This window comes from Chelonoidis abingdonii, chromosome 5 (assembly GCF_003597395.2).
Source record: "Chelonoidis abingdonii isolate Lonesome George chromosome 5, CheloAbing_2.0, whole genome shotgun sequence".
NCBI classification, from domain to species: Eukaryota; Metazoa; Chordata; order Testudines; family Testudinidae; genus Chelonoidis; species Chelonoidis abingdonii.
Window position 1 is genome coordinate 109,186,128 of NC_133773.1, and position 26,361 is coordinate 109,212,488.

The following is a 26,361-nucleotide window of genomic DNA, read 5'->3' on the forward strand; positions in this document are numbered from 1 at the left end:
CTTTGGCTTTTAAAAAGAAAACATCTGTACTGCCACATGCAAGAGCAGTTAAGTGAAGTGCAATCTGCTATAGATATTCAGAACTAAAACCAATTGCAAAGATACAGAATTCTGGCACAGCTGCAGACTTTAAAACCTGCAATGTTTTAACAGAGTTACCAGCTCTGTTCTAACGCCATGCTACTTCAAAGCTCATCTTTACACATTTATATTACCTATGCAAATTAAATCTAGAAACTTTCATTCTGCAGAGCCACTTAATACAATTCATCTGTCAAGAGCCATGTGGAAGACAAGGAGAAGGAAGCCTGAAAGTTATGAATATTTGTATTACCATAATGCCCGGAGGTATCATTATGCTAGAAACTACACAGAGTAAGGTGGACTCTGCCCTAAAGAGCTTACCATGTAAATACACAAGCCAGATGTCAGAACAGGAAAACGTGATGTAACATACAAGCAAGGCAAACAAGTTAGTTTCCAAGTCATGTTAAAACACTAAATTTTTTTTTTTAATTTTTAAATGTATTTGAGAGGGTATTTTAATTTCTTTTTATTTATTCTGACATCCTGAGCACTTAGCAGCAGCACTGAATCCCTGTCTACAATTCGGATAAAATTCCTGTACAAGACACAGACACATTCTTCACTGACTAGTGTCTGGTCTATCGCAAGTATATTGGTCTGGGAGACACAATAAGCCCATAGATTTTGATCTTGCCTCTTCTACTGATTATGGCTAACACTGCTGGGCAGTTCACAGTTTTTCTTACTGACCAAACCACCACAGCCATAGCTTAGAAGGCCGATGACTATTATTCCTCTAATTTTAAAAGAAACACAAACCGTACTGTCTTGCTTCCAAAGAAAAATACTGAATTTGGCCAAGTGATTTAAAATAATCACTTAAACCTAGGTGAGCTAAAATAAAGTGTTTGGAGCCATTTATTATAGCAACATGAATTATTAATATAATAGATGAGTAAAGCAAAGCCAGCTTGTGATACAAATCTAGAAAGAGAAAACTGATAATTGTACAGTTTAAAGTAACATTGCCGTATTATACACAAAAATTAGCTGCAAAGTTACAGTATTGCACAGAAGTGCTATTGTAATTAAAGGTTGCCACAAAACAGAAACACAGAAACTGCCATACTGGATCAGACAGTACTACATCTATTCCAGTATACTGTCTTCGACAGCGGACAGTACAAGATATTTTTGAAGGGGATACAAGAAACTATGCAGAAAGCAGTTGTGGAAAAAACCGTTCCCATGGGGAAAGACTCTTCCTAAACCTCATTAGAAGTCATCTCAGATCCTGAAGTGTGAGAATTTCTATCGGTTCCAAAGCTTTTCTATGTAATCCCTATTTTAACAGTTCTGATTATTCTTGTTATCCACATAAATAATGAACCAGTTGTACAATGTTCTCTGAAGTATCAACAAGTAACTTGTGATGTAGACACTACGTAAAAGTTTTCATGAGAAATCATTCTGAAAACAAGCTTTGTGTAATTAGGGATTACAGTTTTCAATTTAAATTGAAGGCTACCAAAGAGAAAACATTTCATTTTCAGTAAAAGACTTTTTTTAAATATAAACTAAGGAACAAACACTGCAATTAAAAATAAATTAAGCCATTTTTTAATACCTGTTTATTTTGTCCATCAGAAAGTAAACTTCCTGTTCACTCTCAATACTAGTACCTGCCATACTGCATGCTAGTATTGAGGGTATCTGAATGATTTGCCATTAAGTAACCAGTGTCTATATTATTACCCCGAAGTGAATTAAGTCACCGTTCAGAGCTTGTCATATAACTCATTTCAAATCAAAACAATGCAATTAATCTTAAAAAGTTTATTAGAAAAAAAAATAGTTGCTTAGAAGAAAAACTAGCCAAAAGAAAACACCTTAAATAAAATCAGTAACAACTGAAACCAAAACCATGAAAAAGTCCAGAAAATTAAAAAAAATCTTAGTATGAAAAATATCTGATTACAAATATATTGACTGGAGATTAGAAAAGTTTGTTAATTATGCTATGATACTGTAATATAGTTAATGGTGAACTACAAAGCAAAGCATGCTTGTACCTTTCACCACTTTCTATGTTGTTTATAAAGACAGCCTCAAAGTTCTGATGTATTTATTGTAAAAACGCAGTAAAACCTGGGCACGTTATGTTCCAGCTTCTCTCTCTTGCTGGGGGGCATTGGCGATTTTTCAGAAGACAAGAATGGTTTCATTTTAAATAAATACTCATTATGGGCCTGATTTTTCAGAAGTGCTCAGCACCCATAACTCCACTTGAAGTCATTGAAAACTGTGGGCGCTCTGCACCTCTGAAAGTCAGGCCATAAGCCTGTACATGGACAGTGATAATTTAGTGGCTATTGAGCACCAAAACTAGTAAAAAGACTGGAATGCAACCGAACAGGTACTTTTAACTTTACCCAACTGCAGCAGTTTGCCAGGGATAGCCTGTTGGAGATACCACTCTTGGCGAGCAGATTAGTTTGTGGAGTATGTGGAGAAATTATCACACTGGCACAGTTACTGCAATGCTGGATAATCATCACAACTCATATGCTGCAGTAAGTGCACAGACTTGGGACCAGTTTCTCATTTCCATCCCATCCCAGTCCACTTTTAATAAACAAATTATTTTAACAAGAAAAAAAAAAAAAGAACAGGGCAAAAAAAAAGGAACAGGAATCATTTTGCTCTCTATCACCACCTACGTCTTTTTGATTCTAGACAAGATTATTTAAAGTGGTCTCACATTCTGCGCAGTGTGGTCTTCTTAGTCTAAATCAGCCACTCAAAGTTTGCTTTCCTCCTGTCTGTAGCAAATATATATAACCCTTTCATTCTCTGGAAGACAATAATCAAGGCCATTTTTCTGTATGATCACCAAAAGAACTGCTGTAAAATGCAGGAAAACCACAGGAAAATACATCTAAGTACCTTATAACATTATGTCAATTTGGTGATAACTGACACTATGGGGATGGGCATATGTAATTGGCACATTAAAGTTATTTTCTAAAATCAGCACCTAATTTGGCAGTCTCTGCAGAGTGCGCACTGCCCAATGGGAACTGCGGAGCTGGTGGTCGGGACGGGGGCAACATGCACAGCCCCTGTGGCTACCCCTCTGCCTAGGAGGCAGAGGGAGATGCCGACAGCTTCCCGGAAACTGTGCAGAGCCATGAAGGTACCTAGCCTGCTCTGCTGCATGCGGCCAACCGGACTTTTAACAGTCCAGTCAGCAGTGCTGACTGGAGCCACCAGGATCTCTTCTCGACCGGGAGCTCTGGTGGAAAGCCAGAAGCCTGACAACCTTAAGTGCCCCCCCCCCCTCAAAAAAAAAAAAAAGGCATGGGATAAAAATCCACACACTGACTTGACACTGGGAAGTGGAGAGCTAGGAGAGTAGAGATCCAAGACATCAATTTATGCAGAAACAATTTTATTTTTAAAATGAAGTTTCTAGGCTTTTATGATTGTGATACCCTTCTGAACATGGATCAAATATAAACAAATTGAATGCCACATTCTTGAATCTGAAGACAGAGCCAGCATGTCTGCCACAACTCATAGCTTTCTCAAGCAGCTGAAGAGTAGCTGTTTTCATAGAATCATAGAATCTCAGAGTTGGAAGGGACCTCAGGAGGTTATATAGTCCAACCCCCTGCTCAAAGCAGGACCAATCCCCAGACAGATTTTTGCCCCAATCCCTAAGTGGATCCCTCAAGGATTGAACTCATAACCCTGGATTTAGCAGGCCAATGTTCAAAGGAACAAGTCTCTGATCAGCCTTTTTGCTGCTATTCAGAAGCTTGTGGGACGCACACAGTTAAGAATATCTAGGTATCTATTTCATAATGATGCTTTAAAAATTATGGTGCAGCCACAGAGGGAGACACTGGAATTATCCAGTAGGAAGGCTCAATATCCCCATGAACACATACATACAAAGCAGCCAACAGTCTTTGTAAAGGTGGGAAAAAAGCTAAAAATTTCTAAGAAACCCAATGAGCATGTGGTCAAGTACACTGAGATCCTGGAAGCCTGTATTCTCACATTATTTTTAGTTCTTTGGATGCCTTGCACAGATCTGGTTTGTTTTCAGTCAATACTCATTCCAAACCGCAATATTCAGGGGACAGAAGAAACTAACTGTAATATAGTGTAGAACTAACTAGAAAGAGCTTCTGGTGTTCACATGGTATCTATACATACACACACATGTGCGACTATAGTCTAAAAGAAACAGTCTAAGGAATAGGAAATCTCCCAGTTCCATCCATGGAGGTACCAGCTCTTTCTGCTTTATTCTTAAGAAAAAAGGAGATGCTAAGTCAGTTAAAGAGAAACATAAAAACTTCTGGTTCAGAGTCTTCCCCTACAGTACTTTAATTTAATACAAAGGAATAATAAACCACTTCACAAAATGTGAAGAGTGCTACTGTTTATAAAATCTACAATGTTTTTGTGCTTTGCTGCTACAGAGCCAGCAGAGGGAGCAGAAGTTAACAAATTATATTCCCAGAACTCTGCTGAAAACATGGACAATGCAAACACAAACGAGAAAATGAGCAGGAAAGCCAGATTAATTTCAAATTCCATTACAAACACAGGAAACAAATTTAAAAAATGAATAAAAATGTGTAGGGAAAAAATTCTAGGTTGTTTTTGTTTTGAGAGGCTATTACAAATAACTAGGAGTACTTGACAGCATCCTTTTACAAAGGAAATAGCATACCAGCACAGAGAAGAGTTTTGAACAGACTACTTAAACTTATTTACCTCTCACGTCTTCATTTTAAATAAGTGTTCTTATTGTTTGTTAACTATATAGGTCTAAATAAGAGCTTTGTTGTCACATGCAAATCCCTCTTACTTTGATCCTCCATAATATTGTCTTCATCTTGATTGCGAGATATAATGACCTCCATAGCAACAGTATCTTAAACATAGGATTGTCACATAAGTGCACAATGAAACCTGGAGTAGTATTCAGCCTAGGAAGAATAAAGTTCTTAACATACAAGTACCTTCACTACCACCAACAGAACAAAACATACTAGTAAAAGACAATTTTTCTTTAAAAGTATTCTTGTGTCCAAGTTGGCTCCAGTATGGAAGTTCTCCTTTGACAGAGGGAGAGACTGATATCATAAAAAAAGGCTGAGATAGATAGGTAGATATTTTTGTTCCTTGCTATGGTGGCCAGAAAAGGTTTAGAAAATAACTCTAAATAGGGAGGTAAAATGAATAAGGTCCAACAGACCAAACATCATCATCTTAGCCAACATAATTGCTCACCAGAGATAGTGCTTTTTAAGATCATGAAGTTGAGATGGGGAAAAAAGGCACTGACAACTCAAAAAAATTCAATATGAAAACCAAAAAAACACTGAAGCTAAAACCCATAAAAATGTAACACCTAGAAAGCATGTCAGTGTTTACAGTCGCCCTTTAAATAATTGGTTCTAAGTAAGTCACATACTTAAAATAAGGTACTATATTTAGAGACAGTACAAGATGTTTTACTAGAAAATTTAGATGTCTGAAAACAGTGTCAGATATACTTTAAGCAGCATGCAGATCCTATTATTTTGGAAGACCACATGGATCTGGTCTGAAAAAATTTTCTCCTCTAAATCTAGCCTGTTCCACATAAAATACTCTTACCAGGTCACTAATTAATTTTATAGCATTTATAAAAACTCCTGTTCTGGATTAGGTAGCATATTGGAGTAACTTTTGTAACTTTTCAACCTCCGGAGACCTGAGCTAAAGTTTAAGTGGATGTTTCATTGTAGCACTGAACTCCAACAACATTGTAAATAGTCTGCCAAGTGCCTCCTGAGCTAGCCCTCGCCCTCTCCCTCATTAGCATAACAAATACAACTTTCCTCAAAAATGTTTTCATAAATTAAAAATGCCACTAACGTTTAACCTCAACTACAACATGGAGTTCGGAGCCCAGAACATCCAAGTTCTAGTCCTGCCCCAACTTGCTGTGTGGCCTTAAGCAGCGGGATAAGAATACTATTTCACTGGAATGCCAAATACTGATTAGTGTTACAGCACAGGGTAGCACTATCCAGGGCTTTGAAAGTAGGAAGTGCTACACAATTGCTCCTCACAACTTTTGGTGCAGAAGCTGAAAGAGAAACTGAAGAAAGCACTCCTTTCAAAGGAGATGCACTGGCATGTAAAAAACTTGTATCGAGAAGGCAACTCCCACAAAACACCTGATGTGTACGGTAGCTATGAGCAATATTTAAATACTTAGGATTATCTCATTTCCAAATATCTATTTTATGCAACCAAAAATTTATATTACAAGTCAAAAATGAGGGGAAACAGGTATATTAGCTGATTAATCAGAATTAAGTAAACTAGGCAATAGCTGCAAAGAGTCCCATGGCACCTCATAGACTAACAGACGTATTGGAGCATGAGCTTTCGTGGGTGAATACCCACTTCGTCGGATGCATGGCAATAGCTATTAATGTCAGCAATTTGAATCCATTAGTGTCTGAACCATAAGTGCAGACATAAGCAGGTACTGTAACAAACAAGCTCAGCTGGCAGGGTATTTCATTCGGAGCATTTACCTGTCATGGGCAAAAGCTGTAGTGTTTATAATGAAGTCAGGAGACACATAATGAGTAGCACAGATTATTATTTGACAAATACCCCTAAAAAACATACCTTACAAAACTGGGGGATTGGGGGAGGGGGGAGGCTTAAAGACATGAGTTTGAAATTACACACACAAAACAAAAACACAAAACATTAAGTCTAATGATGAAGTTCAGCGGAAACATCTTTTATGAAGAGCAGAGATGAAAAGTCTTTTCATTTACAGTTCTAAAATTCTCAGAAAACATGCAGCAGTTTACTTTGCCAAAAAAAAAAAAAAAATCCAGAGATCAGAGTCCAATCTTCAAAGAACGTCATTCTTTCATCTTAATACTTTAGCACATCAAAAGAGACTTATAACCTTACATGAACATGATTACAGCAAAAAACACCAGCACTTTAATACAATACAGTAAATTTGTGGAAAGAGTTCATTGCACTGGGTGGAAAATAATTCATGCATTTTAATTTTTAAAAGTCAAGGAGTGAACATTTTAAAAGAATGTTCTTAAGCACTGTACTGTAAAAGGGAACACAAGCCCTGTTCAAGAACTATGCACAATAAGTTAATGCCACAATACTAAACCCTCTTAAACACTGAACTAAATCTGTCTACCACACTTTAAAAAAATTCTGTGTTTAAAAGATTTTTATTGACACACTAGATCATTCTATGGTTGGACCATGAGAGCTTTGGGTCAGATATGCAGAGAAAAGGAACAGGAAAAAGAATTAAGAGTCAACTGAAATATAGAAAATAAAGGATTTAAAGTTAAGATCGTGTAAGAATCATGTTTAAACTTACCACATTCCAATGGCAAATTTCTTATGAAATAAAACACCTTTTTGGTAATCCCTCTTTAAAGCAGAAAGACCTGTAATTTAAACTCTTAACTGAAATCTACCAGTTCTATGTCCCAATTTGGGCTGAACTCCTAACCCAAACTAAGTTTCTCAAGAGTGGAATAGGGTCCTAAAGGTAAACTAGGCCCTGAGCTAAGCTAACTCCCAGTCTGACCTGTGCCACATTTCCAAACTAAAGAAAGTTCCTCAGCTACAATAAACTCCCATGTTATAATAAGCTCCAGTAAACTTCTGACCAAACTTTGCAATCTTATCTGCAATCCTATAAAAATTATAGCCCATCAGGCCCTCCACTGACACAAAATGAAGTCTCAGCTAGCGTCAAACACTGCAGCTTCTCCCAGCTCCAAAAATCACCACCACCAAAATATTGCCCCAAAATACATTTACCTAAATATTTTTCTTTGAACAGATGAGCAATTAGAAAGACGAAAGGAGAAGCCAACCCTGCAAGGTATATGCCCTGCAATTGGGTTGCATATGTGGTTAAGAACTGAGCAATATTCAAAGAAGGAATGAACGTTTATATGGCTAAAAATAGCCAGAATTGTTATAATTTATGCTAACAAATTTTGGAAGGGACATCATGTCTTAAACCAATCTAACTACTGGAATTAAAATCAGAATCTTGTTACTATGGAGGTTCTGAAGCATCTGGTGTTGACCACTGAGACAGGACACTGGACTAAACTGACTTCTGGTATGATGCAGTTATGGCAATTCCCATGTTCTCATGTGCCTTCCCATTTCTCCTCATGATTCATTTAGAAATTTTAATGTAAGGAATAAACATAACCACTATAACCCTATCATAAGCCTGCCTTCATACACTGTCAGGCTACTCCCATACTGAGCTACTCCAATCTGACAAGTCATGCTGTTTCTTTAATGGCAATAAAAAGAACAGAATTACTGATTTTAAAGGTTCATTAACTAAAATACTAGAAACAGCTAGGTTGTGGTAAATGTTATAACTATCTTTTACTTTCATTGCCAACAGATTACTAAGGAAGAGTAAACAATCAAAAAAACCAAAACAGTACATTATACAGATCACACAAAGAACGGAAAATGAATTGGTCTCTCCAACCACAAAAACCCAGACTTGATCCTGTTGGGGTTTCCCACAGACCTCTTCCACTTGATTCCCCAAGAACTCAGTTTGACTCCAGTCTCAACACTCAGGCTCCTTTATTTGGCATACAACAAAGTTATACTGAGTCGATCCGACTCAAGCATAGCAAGTGGGTATAGGGTGTGCCACACACAGCAAACCTCCTCCTTTATATATGTTCTCACATTATACTGTGATTATACATTGCACTACACATTTTTGGACTGGCTTGGTCACTTTGTAGAAACTAATTCTTGTACAGCATGCATTGTCCATGCACAACTTATTCTTTACCTCATTTTATATTCCAGGCTTATCTATTCCATTGTTATCTTGGTTCCTTGGGTGTTTTATCTAAGCTAGTACACACAGTCTGTTTCCAGCCTGCTGAACTATTTACCTCCCTAATCCTCTCTCTCAAGAAATGAGGCCTCACTCATTACTGATTACTCATGTGAACCCAGGCCTATATTCCATTTCTTTTTTTATATCTATACACATATGCTTTATATTTTTGTGTGTGTTTTCTTTTTAAAGTTTACTTACCCAGCAACACATTCCAAAGATCACAGTAGTGGTACTCAGTAGTTCAGATAATCAGTTGTTATCTGAACCACCATTAATATTAGGCTCCAAGTACACACTGTGGGAGGAAGGGGATGCTCACCTTCTCCAGTAGAGCCCACCAGGGCTATACACATTATATGCTTGCTCTGCTTTTAAAGGGTCTTTCTGTAATTTTAATTTTGCTTTTATTTTAATTACATTTTAAAAAAAACTGGTACAAAATATAAAAATATTTCTGTTTGTCGCCACAGGAAGTTAAAGTGTGAAACAGGACACAGACCAATTAAAACAACATTTCCTGGGTCTATACCAGAAGTGGTATTCTTCAGTAACCACACACTACTTATCACTACCACAGGCAGTTTATACTTTACCAACATCCCCACCATACTGTGCAGTTTGGAGACTGTTCCCCTAGCGTGAACCCACATGCCAGCAACTCTGTCCGTAAGACATTACACATGTCCATGTAAGTGTCCCCCATGTGCAAACAGTGGTACAAAACTGGGGCTCTCTCGACCTTCCATTGCCTTGCAACGGTATGGGGGAGGGACCAAACTTCTTCCACACCACATGGATTGCAATGGTTTCACATTTAACTTCTTGGTACTGGACCTTGTTAATTTTCTTACCCCGAACCGACTGTTGTCACTTCTCTTGTACCAAATTTTTAACTTTTCTGTGGTGATAAGAGGGCAAGTTTTCTTGCACACGAGGCTGTTTTTTATTTTATGAGTGCCCACATTAGCTCTTGACATTGTCCTGGATGGATTCTGCAATCCTTGCCTTTCAGTCATTGTCTTTACCTTCATGTTGTCTCAATCAGGGTTGGCAGTTCTTGTTCATCTCCAAGCGTTCTTGTAAAGTGCATCTTCCAAGCTCACATCCCATCTCCTTCATGAGATCCTTCAGCATCTCAAACCTCCTTTTTCTAGGTCTTCCTCCCAGAGTCTTTGTCCTGTGGCTCCTAGCTCTTCTTTTACTCTCTGACCAACATAGCCCACATCTGGTCATCTCACATGACTGAGCCATCTCAGTAGCTATTCCCTCAACTCTTCCGTGATGGGAGCTACCTCCATCATGGCTGATGCCATTTCACTGTGTAGATTATCAGCTCTTGTCTCACTCAGGTTCTCTTTTCAGCAGTGTGAACTACTAGCTCTTCTCCCTCTCTCATTGGCCAGCACCCCAACTCATATGTCATGGCTGGCCTAATCATGCTTTTATACACTTTATTCTTTCATTTACTTGGTATATTCTTATCAGAGAATTCCTATCAGTCCATGCCCTTCATTATCTTTTCAAATTCCATTATAGAACACCCTCCAAACAAGCTTCCACCCACAGCTCTTATCAAGCTCTCCAGTGATTTCATCCTGACCAAGTGTTTTAGCCAGTACTCCATCCTCATCCTGCTTGACCTATTGACTACATTTGAAATGTTGACCGTACTCTCAAAATCCCCTCATCTCTGGTCTTTTATGATTCCATCCTCTCCTGTCTCTCCTCCTACCTTTCAGCTGTCTCATTTTGTTGATCTTCCTCTCCGCCCTTCCTCTTTCTGTGAGGATTTCCCCTTCAGGGATCTGTCCTCTGCCCCCTCTTTTTATCCTTTCATATCCTACCATGGGCAATCTCAGTTTCAAACATGGGCTTGAATACCATTTGTATGCTGATTACTCAAAACTGCCTATCTACTCTGGACTAGTCTCCCTCCATCTCAACTAAAATCTCAGCCTGTTGTACGGATATCTTCTCACGGTTGTCCAGCCATTAACTGAACTTATCAAGAGCTCAGTTTTGGCCCTGTTCTTTCCTCCTAAGGCCACCTACTTTCTCCCATTTGACTGTCACGGTGGACAATACAACTATCCTCCCTATTATTCAAGCCAGTAATGTTGGCTTTATCTTTGACCTGACCCAATCCTTTGGCTCCCCCTTCCCCTGGTAGTGTTAAAATCTTGCCACTTTCTTCTACACAACAATTCCACAGTAAAACCTTCTTTCTCTGTTAGAACTGCCAAAACTCTTGTCCAGGTTCTGCTCAACTTGTGCCTTGCCTACTGCAAAGCACTTCCCCTGAGGTTGATGTCTACAACCCTGAGTCACATCCTTCAAGTAATATTCAAAATACTGCTGCTAACAATCTTGTTGGTTCATCGCTGACCTCTAAGACCTTTCATTGGCTCCCCTTCCAACACCAATTTCTTACTTCTATTTTCAAAGCTCATCACAATTAAGCCCCACCTTACCTACCCAAACTATTATCTTATGCAAGGTCAGCTCCCATTTATGCTCTGTCCAGTATTGGTCATCCAATTTTCCATTTCTCCAACAAACACTTTTGTGCTTTCTTCCAAACCATCCCTTAAAATGGAGAAAAGCTCCCAGTTAAAATCCATAAGCCACCACCTTATCATCCTTCAAGTCAGTAATCAAAACTCATCTCTTCTGTCTGTAAAACATAACCTAATAGGTAAGTGGAGAGTTGTGATTGCTACTACTCAGTGGCTAAGTATCTGCACATTCTATTATATTACCACATCTCCCTCACCTCCCCGCCACTGTTTGCCTCAACTACCTGTTAAATCTTGTCTTAGGCCATAAGCTCTTCGAGACAGTGACTGTCATTTATTATTTTGTCTGCATGACACTTAGCAAAAAGAGACCAAACCTAGCTGCAGTTGTCAGTTTAATGTTCAATTTGCAGCAGTGCCTAACAACAACTATTACTACTCAGATAAGAGACTTGGTTAAAGGCGGACACCCACGTTGTTTAGAACCCAAGTTTCACGTGCTACAAAAGCTATACATAAGCTTAAAAAGCCATCCTAATTCAAAGAGGTTTATTTTAAATGATTATTGAAGTACACTTGAAAGAATCAAACCAAATAACTGAATCAAGTGATTTACCTGAAGTTACTACACAGAACAGTACTCAGTGTGACTAGAGGCACACATTTTTGTATAGTAGTGCACAGGGTTTTTCTTAAAATTAAATGTTTTGCAATTAAAAAAAATCAAGAAGCAGCTATCAACATTCTTGACTGACTGATGGAATACAAGATTCCATTATGAGTTTACATAAGCTATGGCTACATTAGAAATTTCAAAGTGCTGCCCCGGCAGCGCTGCGAAGTGTGAGTGTAGTCAGAGCCGCAGCGCTGGGAGAGAGCTCTCCCAGCACTGCTTGTAAACCACATCCCTTATGGGTGTAGCGTGCAGCGCTGGGAGCCGCACTCCCAGTGCTGCCGCCCTGATTACACTGACACTTTACAGCGCTGGGGTGTTTTTTCACACCCCTGAGCGCGAAAGTTGCAGCGCTGTAAAGTGCCAGTGTAGCCAAGACCTTAGATACTGATGGGACATTTCTATACAAAGCTTCTTGGGAAGCCAAAGAAAGGAAAATTAAACAATATGCAAATAGCAAATCCATGTGTCTCTTACTGATTGTGCCTGTCCATCATAAACAAAGGTATACAATATGGGGTAACAGACATACTATCTGAGGTGCAAAATCTATTGCACTCTATGGCAGGATCCACCTTATCAACTCCATCCACTAAGCATCAACCTCTCCTTTAGAGATACGGGCTGTGAAAAGAAACTTAAAGAGATGTAGAGTGCAAACACTAATTGGCTAATGGATTTAACAAGGAAAAAAATACTGAAGCTAAATCTGATATGTCTCTAGAGCATAGACAGGAAGTACACATTAGCCAGCCCAAGCGACTGCATACTCATATCGTCCTCTCCCATATCCTTCCTTTCTCCTACCCACCCCCTGTATTATGATCTTCCCCGCTCTCATTTCAACTTGCTCCCAAATAACTTATTTTCTGTGTTTGTTAAGCACCATGCACTTCTATGTTACTACAGAAGTCTTTATTCACCAGATGTGGGAAGAACCACATATCCCTGCTACCATTTTATGACCAGCAAAATTAAGCATGATCCTTCAATAGTATGATAACATGCACTGAAAGAGGATTCAAACACAGAAATAGTTACTCAGACAAGAGCTCAAAATATTGAGCGAATGCTAGAGAGGCGTTAGAAATTTCCGAGTCTTTTAAGGCTAGAAAGGACTATATGATCACTTAGTCTGACTTCCTACATAACAGCCCTCCGTGCACAGACAATGGTGATTTCCTCTCCCTCTCCTCCCCCTGCCCCCAGAAGGGTTTATGCTAACTTTCTTCCTATTACAAATGTTAGAGTTAAATCCTTGAAAAATAAGATTGAAAAGTTTTTAGCTATGTATAGTGTAACAGTTAATTTCTCAGTATAAGGGGAAAGCAGCAACTTGAATACATGAACATACCCTACAGTGATATCACACAAGTGAGACTTGGTGTACATAAACAAAAGCAAACAACTACAGCAGGAAAGTGTGAAAGCAGGAGATAAAGAGTAATACATGGTTTCAGACAGGTAATCTGAAGCAGGAGATAAAGAGTAATACATGGTTTCAGACAGGTAATCTGAAGCCCTGGAATGCTTACTGAAAGTGTTTTTTAAATACAGGTCTGTTTCCGCAAGTTAGAAAGAAAATATAGTATTAATAACAACCCTTCTACTTTAAACTCTTACCTTCCCTCCCTTAAAAATAACCTAATCCAAACCCTATTTATTTTTTAAGTGACAATGTTTTCTTGGTGAAAAACTAACTTTAATTTCTCTGATTACCATGGAACATGAAACAGAAAATTGCTATTCAGTATTAAACTTCCTGATAAAACTGCATGTTATAACAAAATAAGACATACTTATTGCACTTTGAGGAGGCTTTTTTGTAAGTAGAAACCATGGAGCATGAACCAGAATATAATGTATCATTCTGCTGTTTAGTCAAATCCCTTGTGCACAGCCTGGCAGCTTTCAACCAAATATAGCTCTGACGTAGCTATGTTCTACAAACATCAATAAATATGCTTCCTCACAACAGGAGGTGTTAAAGAGAAAAAGTTTGTGACTAGGGTCCTTCCAAATTCACAGCTATGAAAAATGTATCACAGACCATGAAATCTGGTCTTTTGTGTGCTTTTACCCTGTACTCTGGGTGGCTGGAGAATGGCGGCTGTTAGCCAAGCACCCACCTCTGAAGGCAGTGCCCTGCTACTAGCAGCACAGAAGTTAAGGGTGGCAATACCACACCATTTCATCCTTACTTCTCCACTGCTGCTAGCAGTGGTGCTGCTTTCAGAGCTGGGCTGCCGGCCAGCAGCCACCACTTTCCATCTGCCCACTCTCCAGGTGCCGCCATCAGCAGTGCAGAAGTAAGGACAGCAGTACGGCAACCCCCTCTACAATAAACTTGCTACTCCTCTCTCCCACAACTCCTCCCTAAAATTGCTACTGTGAAATTTCATATTTAAATAGCTGAAATCATGAAATTGACTATTTAAAAAATCCTATGATCAAATTACAGAAAAATAGAGAGCATGGATTTCAGGAAGGCAGATTTTGGTAAGCTCAGAGAGCTAATAGATAAGGTCCCATGTGAATTAAGACTGAGGGGAAAAACAACTGAGGAGAGTTGGCAGTTTTTCAAAGGGACACTATTAAGGGCCCAAAAGCAAGATATTCCGATGGGTAGGAAAGATAGAAAATGTGGCAAAAGGCCACCTTGGCTTAACCACAAATCTTGCATGACCTAAAAATAAAAAGAGTCATACAAAAAAAGGAAACTAGGTCAGATTACAAAGATGAATATAGCAAATAACACGGGAATGCACGGGCAAGATTAAAAAGGCAAAGGCCACAAATCAGCTCACCTACGATAGGAGTAAAGGTAAACAAGACGATCTTTTTATCAATACATAGAAGCAAGAGAAGACCAAGGAACCAGGCAGGCCCACTGCTCAGTGAGGAGGGAGAAACAGTGACAGGAAACTTGCAAATGGCAAGACCTTAATGACTTCTTTGTTCGGGTCTCACTGAAGAATCTGAAGGAATGTTCTAACATAGTGAAGCTTATGGGAAGGGTAGGATTGAAAAATAAAAAAGAGAGCAGTAAAATCATTTAAGAAAAGTGTGACCTGCAGTACCAGGCTTGATGAATAGCTCATAGATACTCAAGGATTACGAGGAGGATCGAGACTAGCTATTATTCTTTGGAAGTCTGGGAGACGGGGAGTTACAGAAGATAAAAGGGACTATAGTGCCATCTATAAAAGGAAGATAAAACAACCCAGAAACTACAGACAGTAGTTTAACTCTTGTCCAGGAAGATAAGAACAGTATTAGATCATCTGCAACTACTGAGGGTGAAGTGAAAGCGAATAGCCAGCATGTGATTGTAAAGAACAAATGCGTTGTCAACCAATTGATAGCTTTCCTTTGATAGGATAACGATCTGGATAAGGAGAACGGTGGATGTGCTAACCTAAGACTGTTAGTAAGGCATTTGATCATCGCTGTATTCACGATAAACTAGGCCAATACATATTTTGATGGGCGTACCCATAAGGTGGGTGCATAACGCTGATAACCGTACAAGAGATGGTATAGTAGGCTCCAACCTGCTGGAAGGAAACAATGGTTCGCAGGAGTCTGTTTGGGACGCTCGTTCATTCTACATCAACGACTTAGATGTTGGCATAAGAAAGTACGCTGTATTAAGTTTTGCATATGTACCAACTGGGAGGGATATGCAACTGCTTTGGAGGACAGGGTCAAATTTCAAAAATCAGACAATGAGAAATGGAATGGTCGAGGTAACCGATGAATCCTAAAGACAATGCAAGTGCTCCACTAGAGGAACAATCATTTCACATACGAATGGGAGAGTAGATGCGCTGTTGGAGAGGAGTATGCAGAAAGAGATCTAGGGGTCATAGTGCACCACAACGTAAATATGAGTCAACAGTGTGATATCTGTTTGAAAAAAGCAACGTATTCTGGGATGTTAAACAGGTGTGTTGTAAGAAGACACAGAATCATTCTTCCCGTTACTCTGTGCTGGTTACGGCTCAATTGGAGATTGTGTGTTCGGCACTGCATTTCTAGAAAGATGGTGAGATACTGGAGAGGGTCTGAGAAAGCAACAGATGATTAAGGTCTTGGAACAGATGACTATGAGGAAGGCTTGAAAGAATTTGGGTTTACTTAGTTGGAAAAGGAGACTGAAGAGGCCATGATGCAGTTTTCAGTATCTAAAAGGATTCATCAGAGAGAGAACCTGTTCACACTTAGCCTCTAATGACAGGATACAAAAGCAATGGGCTTAAACTGCAGCAAGGGAGATTTAGGTTGGACATTAGGAAAAAGTTCCTAACTGTCAGGGTAGTTAAAACACTGGAATAAATTGCCTAGGGAGGTTGTGGAATCTCCATCTCTGGAGATATTTAAGAGTAGTTTAGATAAATGTCTATCCGGGATGGTCTAGACAGTATTTGGTCCTGCCATATGGGCAGGGGACTGGACTCGATGACCTCTCAAGGTCCCTTCCAGTCCTAGAGTCTATGAATCTATGACCATGAAATTGATGAAAATGGACCCTGAATTTGGTAGGATTTCAAACATGCAATCTACTGCAATTTCAATGGGGTCAAATGAATAATTAAAGTTCAAAAACTATAAACAATTCTATAAATTAAGCTGGAAGTAGTTGACAGATTTTACAGCTTCCCACTGTCAAACAAATCCACTGATCTATACGTTATTTTTATTTATCTTGTTACAATTTTGATTAAACTTCCTTGTACATATTATTTTACAAATAGTTTTTTCCTGGTTTTCTGGTCAACATGCTAACATCTCACAGAAGAAACTGGTCATGCTAGTAAATATTTGCACAGGTGTCTTTTACTCAGTCTCATGTTCACACACAAAAATGGTTAAAAATAAGACTCTCTGTTCTGCCCTTACTATAGTTAGAAGTAACATCTTAGATTACTGAAATAAAAAGGAAAAAAATGCATGTTCAGCTTGCTCTGTGTAGGTGATAGCACTTGGTGTATACCAAGTTTCACTTCTGTGTAGAGAGTTTCACTTCACATTCCTGTACCCCATCTATCATGACCATCATGCACTGTTCTTTATCATGCACAGTTCTGGGAAGTCCTCATGTGTATTTTCTTCCCTCATCACTCCAATAACAGATACTGCTGTGGTTTGGTTTGACACTTCTATGGAAAATTCTTTGAATTTGTGACTCTTCGAACATTGAAAATTCTCCATTGGTTCCAAGGACGGTTCACTTGATTATATATGATGCAGAATATTCTGCCGTTTTCCCACCAACAAATATTTCTGTATTTTCTTCATTTTTCTGCAGCTTTATATATCACAAGCAGAATGGAAGTCAGGAATGAATCCCAACAGTACTGGAATGTATTTTAGAAGTCTCAGTATGCCACTAATGTTCTGGCTTACAGACTAACACATTATAATACAATTAAATGTATCTTATAATATAAACAAGGAAACTTTGGCTACATACAATGGTACAAAATAGACTATTCCTTCCATTATACTCCATGCCTTTGTGAAATGGAAGTCCTGGATTCAGGTACCAGGATATTCCTTATACACTCATATGAAGAAACATTTCAAAAATTAAATTTATTAATTTTAAATTGTATCATTTTAAACTTAAGTAATTATCATGGGCAATTATGTCCTCAGGAGCTAAGGAAAGGAATACAGGGTTGCTAGTTAAGATGGACAAAGTGGAATGACTTCATTTGTAATGCAGATGTTAATGACAGCTCCAGTCTACAGACTGCTGAGGCCATTGTGGCTTGTAACATCCCGGATAAAGTTCCGCCAACCGAGAAGTGGAGGAGGCCCAGAGGCAGAAACCCTATTATACGAGCTCATCAAGTCTGTTCCGATGTTGGACTCTTGAGCCATCAAACCCTTGCAGCCACAGAGGAACAGAAGGTGATATGGACATGGAACTGCTAGGGTCCACTATCACCAGGCCTTGGTAGCCTGCCATGAAGAAAGAATGGTTTCTTTCCTACCCATACACAAACATGGAAGCAAAGACACATTGGGAATTTAGTGTTAAGAAGAGGAAACGTGACATCTTCTCAGACCCCTCTATGCAAGGGGTAAGACATCGTTCCACAGGATGAAGCTACTGGAATTGACCTTAGATGAGCAGGAGAGTAGAATTCTTTACATCCTAGGATTCACTCCATGAGCAAGTAAGTGGGGTAGACAAGAAAAGAAAATACTTGAGTGTCCTTTATAAATTTCTATGTATCAACAACCATTTAGAAACATAAAAATAAGATTTGTTTTCACCATTTTGGGGCCCAGTCAACTGCCATTGATTTCACCGCAAGCAGGATTGAGACCATTTGCCCAACATGATTTTTTCCCCATCCCCATGCCTAACATTATATGGACAATGTTACTGTTCCTTTTATTTCCTTTATAATGTGCCAATATAAAGGATGACAATGCTCAATAGACAACTCTAGAAACAAGGATTCATTTTCAAACCATGTCACGGAGAAGTTTTATTTCAAAGGCACTATTTCCAGTGTATTTTAAACTGAGACAAAAATATATCAAACGGAAAGAACTAAGGCCTCCACCTACCTCATCGCTTTCATCTACTTCAATACCACCATCTTTGTCATCATCCATTTGCTTGTGGATAGTGCGGAGAGCTTCCAGACTGAATCGGTCCTCCTCAGTAAAGCATGGTGGATTCAATGAACTACAGGTATCTGAAGGACAAGAAACAACCATTAGTTTAGTGTCTTGAAATGTCAATTCCCAACCAAGAAAGTGCTCTTCCCCTCTTTGGGGAAGCAGAGCATGAGTTACTGCTTCAATTTTAAATATTAACTAAATGCACGCCTTTATCATTTTAATACTGAAATTCTGTGTGGATTGACTGTAGACACCTTTAGTCATAGATGCTGAGTTTGGAGAGTTTCTTGAGTGACATTTCTTGCAGGAAAAAAAGAGTGAAATGAGCAAACTGTTGCAGGGAAGAGAGGGAAAAAGAGGACGGAAAGAAAGTAGTTTGTTTCCCCTCCTCCAATATTCTTTTCTTCCTTAAGTACGCTCACTACTTTTTCCTTCTCTCCCTTACCCTTAGGTTGATCACTGCAACAGCCAATAGAGCGAGTGCCTCCTCTTCCTCACCCATTTTTTTGCCTGCCAGCAGGGCAGCAAGGAGAAAGGAGGAGAAGAATGAAGAGAAGTAACTAAGTTTAATTCTACAGTTATGGCTTTACATCAGGTCCTGGTGTCCACATCAGGTTAAGTGAACAAGAAAGCCTCCTGAATATCCACAGGCCTATGTCATGGTATCACCCCCACTCTGAACCTTAGAGTCCAAAAGATGGGGCACCAGCATGAATTCCTCTAAGCTTAGTTACCAGCTTAGATCTTGTAGTGCTGCCACCAACCAGGACTTGGAGTGCCTGGTACACTCTGGTCCCCCCAAAACCTTCCCAGGGGACCCCAAGACCCAGACCCCCTGGATCTTAACACAAGGAAAGTAAACCCTTTCCCTTACCGTTGCCTCTCCCAGGCTTTCCCTCCCTGGGTTACCCTGGAAGATCACTGTGATTCAAACTCCCTGAAGCTTAAAACATAGAGGAATTCCACATTCCCCCCTCTTCTCCCCCTCCCAGATTCTCCCTGAGAGAGAGAGAGTAATCTTACACAGAGAGAAATCAGGTTTTCCTCCCCCCTTCTCTCCTTCCTTTCACCAATTCCCTGATGAGTGCAGACTCCCTCCCCCTGGGGTCTTACACAAGATAATCCAAAAATCAATCAGGTCTTAAAAAGAAAAAAAACTTTTAATAAAAGAAAGAAAAATGTAAAAAATATGTCTCTGTAATCAAGATGGTAGATGTTACAGGGTCTTTCAGCTTATACACATTAGAGAGAATCCTCCCCCCCCCCAGCATACATACAAATTGCAACAGAGATATAATTTTTCCAGCAAAGTACAAATCAAAATCTGTCCAGCAAAATACACATTTGCAAATAAAGAAAACAATCAAAAGACTAAAATCACCTTTCTCCTGGTACCTACTAAAATTAGAACAGAAGAGATTTTTTTCAGAAAGATTGGAGGAATCTGCTTACATGTCTGGTCCCTCTCAGAACCCAGAGAGAACACAGGACAAAGAAAGAACACACAAACAAAGACTTTCCTCCACCGAGATTTTAAAGTATCTTGTCTTCTGATTGGTCCTCCAGTCAGGTGATCCAGGTTCACTGTTTGTTAACCCCTTAGAGGTAAGAGAGACAATAACCCTTAACTATCTATCTGTTTATGACAGCCTACTAGATGTAGGCTATTGCAAAAGGGCTACAATGAAAGGAAACAAGACATGGGCATGTCAGGGAGAAAAATGAGGCCACACCTTGTGTACAACACTTGGTAGCCCAGTACAGTCATTTCAGAAACAAGTATCAGGGGGTAGCCGTGTTAGTCTGGATCTGTAAAAGCAGCAGAGAATTCTGCGGCACCTTATAGGCTAACAGACGTTTTGGAGCATGAGCTTTCGTGGGTGAATACCCACTTCGTCAGATGCACCCACGAAAGCTCATGCTCCAAAACATCTGTTAGCCTATAAGGTGCCACAGGATTCTCTGCTGCTATTTCAGAAACAGTAACTTCTTGTGGAGGGAAAACTCCAGTTTATAAATCATACATTTCGGTTTTCCCTGTCATTGCTTCGATAGCCATGTTGAAGGTACAGGGTGCTTTGCTCTCCTTGTGTCAAGTGTAGGGAAAGGGGCAGAGATTCAAATGCCTGAATGAAGTCATACCAACAGACCTTGTTATAAAAAAAAAAAACACACCACCTCTCATAGCAATTGGTCATTTATTAGCTAGGTGTATTGTACTAGATCCTTTATGGATATCTGTATCAGCTGGTAGTTAATATACCATACATTTAAATGCACCCATCACTGCATTATCTAGGCACCAAAACATATAGGAAGAAGTGCACATGCTTGTGGAAAATGTCACTTAAACAAAAAGACAAGTAAAACACCCTCCCTCACCATCAAAAATACAATGAAGTGCTATGTGGAGTTGCTATACAGAGCAGTAGGGCACTCAATTCCTTCAGCAATTTAAATGACAGACGTCAATCCAAATGAGCAGCATGTGAACATTTGCCACAGGCGGTTTCTTAAAGAACTACAAAAGTTTTCACACAGCTACCAAGAAGCCAGTACACACTCATTTGCTTGAGTATTAAAGATGATCCACAAATACACCCAAAGGCGACAACAGTCCATGAGTGGAAAAATTAACGAGGTTTGGGACATCCAAACTGACCTCCTCGTAGTAAATTACAAAAGCCTCTATTTCCAAGCTCTATGGTAACATTGCTAGAAAGACAGGAGCATCAAAGTCAATGAAAAAGCTGCTGAAAAGGCTTGGTGCATCAGAGAGCTACAGAGCAAAGGAGAAGGGAATGTAGTTGGGACTGAACAATTTACCTTATCAGGACTATGATTAGGTAAGCGCCAATACCTCCCTCCTTTGTAAGTCAGATGTCCAAACTGCCCCGCATCCCACTAATGATTGTGCATGTCTGTTCTGGAATTCCAGATGGGACAAGACAAGGAGTGAGACTATATACAACTGCTATCAAATTCCTAACAGTGATGGTAAATGAAGAGGATCCATAGAAGTCTCAGTGAAATTCAACACTAGTTGCATTAACTAGGTCATGACTGTAGACAGGAGTGCTCAGCATATGTTTTAAACAATGAGATCACTTTTTAGCTCTCAATAACAGGCCAATGTGATTCACCACAGTGCTCAGTTTGGCAGTGCAGAGAATGAAAAGCTGGTCAGAATAACCTGCTCCTTTTTTTTTCCTTCCAAAAAAACAAAAAAAAATGCCCAGATTTTATTTAGCAGCCTTTGCTTCATTGAAGTATAGGTTTAGTTTATACAAAGATTGATAGCCTTGAAACCTTTGTCCTAACAATGACATTTATGAAATATAAAGACGTTATGTAGAGTGCTTAACATAACAGCTTGCCTTCCAAAATCTATGACCCACCTGGAAAGTTTTTGCTACAAATAGTAAGGGAAGATTTTTCCATTCATGCTCCCGTCTCCTGCCCTTCGCCTTCGAAAGACAGGCAATTTATACTACAGCAGGGGTCGGCAACTTCTGGCACGCGGCTCGCCAGGGTAAGCACCGTGGCGAGCCAGACCAGTTTACCTGCCGCGTTGGCATGTTCAGCGGACTGTGGCTCCCACTGGCCGCGGTTCGCTGTCCCAGGCCAATGGGGGTGGTGGGAAGCCGTGGCCAGCACATCCCTTGTCTGTGCCACTTCCTGCCACCCTCATTGGCCTGGGACAGCGAACCGTGGCCCGTGGGAGCCACGGTCCGCTGAACATGCCAACACGGCAGGTAAACAAACTGGTCCGGCCCGCCACGGTGCTTACCCTGGCAAGTCGCGTGCCAGACGTTGCCGACCCCTGTACTACAGCATCAGCCAGTCAGCAAAACAACAGAGCATACTACTACTATTTTGCATACTCCTACAAATGCACCTTGACTTCTCTTACCTATCTCAGACAAAAAAAAATCTAATAGATCAGAATAATGATTTTTGCACTATAACATTACATCTACTTGGTGAGTCTTTTCTTCTAATTGAAAGTAAAAAGAGAACCACATGCATAAGAAAATTAGAACAGGTAAAAAGAGCATAAATAGCACAGAAGTGTGTTTGAGTGACAGATTTATATTTAATTACACCTCTAATCTACTCATGTAAAAACAAACCAAGCCTAGACTAATTTGGTCACACAGTTATCAGTTTCCACCCATAACATATTAACATTTTGTTGAGTAGATCCCCCCCAAAACCCCAAATTATCTTTTCATTCTAGAAAGCTTTACTCTGATCACGAAGTTTTGTGTACTCAGGTTAACTTCTTAATATCTCTGAGAATGTAATGCATGCAGTTATGCCTCTTTTCATATATTTGCCTAAAAAGTGTATTTTAAAAAGACATGACAGCTTTTATTAAGAGAAAAACAAATAGACAACCCAGGCTTCACATGTCTTGAGCTCGGATTGAGGAAACACTTGATACCTCCCCTCAGATTAAAGAGCAGATCAAGTTCCCGTTTGCTTTTCAGAGTGAGGAACATGAAGTTGAACCATGTCTTGGTTGAAAAGAAAAGACACGCAATATGCTGAACAAAATCAGTCTGACCTCAAGGCTTATTTTTATATAATGAAATTAGAAGTACAATTCCCTAGCAGATAGTACAGTTCAGCTCACTTTAGATACACATTACTCACCTAAATACTATTCTGGACACAGATAAAACAATAATTAAAAAAACAACAACTCAGATTTGGTTCAGACCTTGTAAAGCCATTCATTTGGGAAAAACTGAGTAGTCAGGTACGGTTTTGAAAATCTCTTAGTACGCACATGGATAACCTCTACTTTGGTGCTTGTTTGCAAGGCAGAAATTTAACTTGAAATTAATATCAAGTGACTTCTTGATAGGAGCTTATCAAATTTCTAAGAAACAGAGATTTTCTTCCTCATTTATCTTAAAGTAAGGCAGAAACCCTAAAAAGATGTTAAGGACTGCAATAAGGTGGTGCAAAGCTACCTTGGTTTTAACCCTTTCCTATCTGGATCCAGAGTGTCAAAGGTAGAATCATCTGGGATCTGAAACCCTCCATTACACTTCAGTGATCAGGCAGGCTTTGTGTATGGACCAATTTCTCTGGCCTACTATGATATGCAGTCATGTTTCTACAATAACATCTTTACTTTTAATCCTAAACTGTACTGATGCGAAGAATTAAAGGAATAGCGTCACATATTTTAGGTCAGTGATTTTCAACATGTGGTCCTGGAACCTTGAGGGTCCACAGACTATGTATAAGATTTCCAAAGGGGTATGACTCCTTTTTTTTGTTTGGTTGGTTTTTTTGTTTTTTGTTGTTTTTTTTTCAGAGTCCACAAATAAAAAAAAAAGGTTGAAAAACCACTCTTAAGAAGCAAGGTATAGTCATCTTTGAAGTTGAATTTCCCATTAACCTTCTGGTATTGCCAGTAAAAATGCAAGTAAAGCTGTACTCACTTGATGTAATGTGGAGTAAAACTGCATAAAGTGTGCTTAGAAGTTACCATACAGCTGTGGCATTTTGGGGGTGGGGGGGGAAATTTTAAAAGGAAACATATGGCCATCACCAGTAGGAAATTTGTCAATGAATGATTAAACTTTAAAACTATTGCAATTTATGGTTCAACGAGTCAATGCACTCGGCAGTGCCCTTTCTGTTCTCTGTCTTGTACTGAAACCTGACTGAAAGGGGTCAGGATATGGCCAGACAAGCTTCTCAATTAGTTTGCTTATAAGTGGGAAGTTCAGTATTAGGTAGTATTTGGAGACAGTGGCTGCATTTAACAATGGTTTCTTAAGTACTGCTGGTTTATGATGTTGTGTTCGCGGGCACACACGGGGAGGAAAAGGGCATGGATCAGGGCCACAGAGGGTGGCTTGATTTCCCTGTAGAGTTTCTAGGACATCCTTTTCTATGAATAGGCTGAATTCAGAGAGTAAAGGTACCATGTTATCAGATTTGTCAGTTTTATGCTCCTGATTTCTGAAGAAGCAATCTGAGATGTGGGTAATTTTTTTTCCAAGTAGTACACTGGGTATTCTTCACAGTGGAAAGTGCCAAATTCTGGAGCTGAGTACAGGCATCCTGGAATAAAGCAAATCAGGTTCTAGAACAATTCAGCAGGACATAATTTACAGGTCGCTATGATGGAGAAGTGGGATTTCTTTGCATCCTCCACAGCCAGGGTATAGATTCACAAGAATTCCTCATGCCAAAGCCTGTCTGCATCTTCATATGGTTTTCTGCTACTGACATTCCCATTTTCTTTCTTCCTGCTTCAGTTCTGTAGATTATACTTTAAATACAGCACCACCTAAACACAATACCTCCTTCTAGCAATTAAAACAGACTTTAAAAAGACAATACAAAAGCTGAATAGAAAAATCTACAGCAGGAAGTGATTCTGAAGACAAAAGAACACAAGCTGAAAAGCCCAGATATTCTGGCACAATACTGGTTATTTGATATTACCGAAGAAAGCTAAGCTGTTTTGCTTTTAAAGACCCACCATGTGGCACTTGAAACAGGTATTTAAAGTGGCAATTCAACAAAAATATATTCTCATGCTCCTCACCTGATAAAGAGGGAGATATTAAAACCTTTACCAAGTATTTCAAGAAAAACTGCCATAGGACCTTCACTCGCTCTTTCCATTAAATATTGCCAGAAGCAACCATTCCTACACCTAATTATTAAACACTTCCGCATGGCAAGCAGGCTGCACCGAACAGAATTTTAACTTGACAACTGTGTCACTTGTGACACTTATTTAAATGACAAATGAGAAAGTCTGTAATGCAGCAGCATGTCTTTTCATTTAAAAAAAAAGCAACCACATGGACAAGGTTTTCAAGAAAAAAAGCATAAATAATTACTGACACAACTTGCATCTTCCTGATCAATACAACAAGATTCCTTACAGTGACCAGGAATGTAAAAATATTTGGGTTTGTACCCTATTTTCTGCGTTAAAGACTGAAAACCTTAGCGTGTCTACTATTTTACATTAGAAATTAATCTCCATTAAGGAATTCTATTAACAAACTAGTGGAATTATGACATCACAAGAGACTGAAAGATGAGCAATTGAAAGGGGATTTTCAGGATGATATTTTAAACACTTGTTTCTTAACACACTATTCTAAATGCCTCATGATATCTTTAGAGAAATTAAGTCTTTGTTGAACATTCAATATCCCCATTCTTTCAGTTTGGTTCTGAGAAAGTTCCCAATATACATCTGAACCCCATAAAGAGTCATCTAGTACAATCATGGAAGACAATACTGACAGCTCTAAGGAAAGCCAAAAAGTATGCCATTTCTATAAACCTTGCCCATAAAAAAACTGATCATTCCAAATGAGAATATTTTCTGCCCAAAATAACTTCCACAAAACATACATAAATTTATTCTATAAGCTGTGTGGATCTCATGGCATGCAAAGTATGAGGCTATATATCTTCCTTGTTTACTTCATGTCAAATCAAAATATTAGGCATTTCTTGGAAGTAAGTGGATTTTTTAAGCCTTC

At 39.2% G+C, this 26,361-nt stretch overlaps 1 protein-coding gene across 2 annotated transcripts in view; it reads right to left on the minus strand.

Annotated features, from left to right (window-relative positions):
• Positions 1-26,361, minus strand: part of STIM2 (stromal interaction molecule 2) — a 144,029-nt gene that overhangs the window by 58,806 nt on the left and 58,862 nt on the right. For both annotated transcript variants that reach the window (XM_032806620.2, XM_075066542.1), the window contains exon 2: positions 18,770-18,900. In XM_032806620.2, the coding sequence (XP_032662511.1) occupies positions 18,770-18,900 (131 nt within the window). The remainder of the gene's footprint in view (positions 1-18,769; positions 18,901-26,361) is intronic.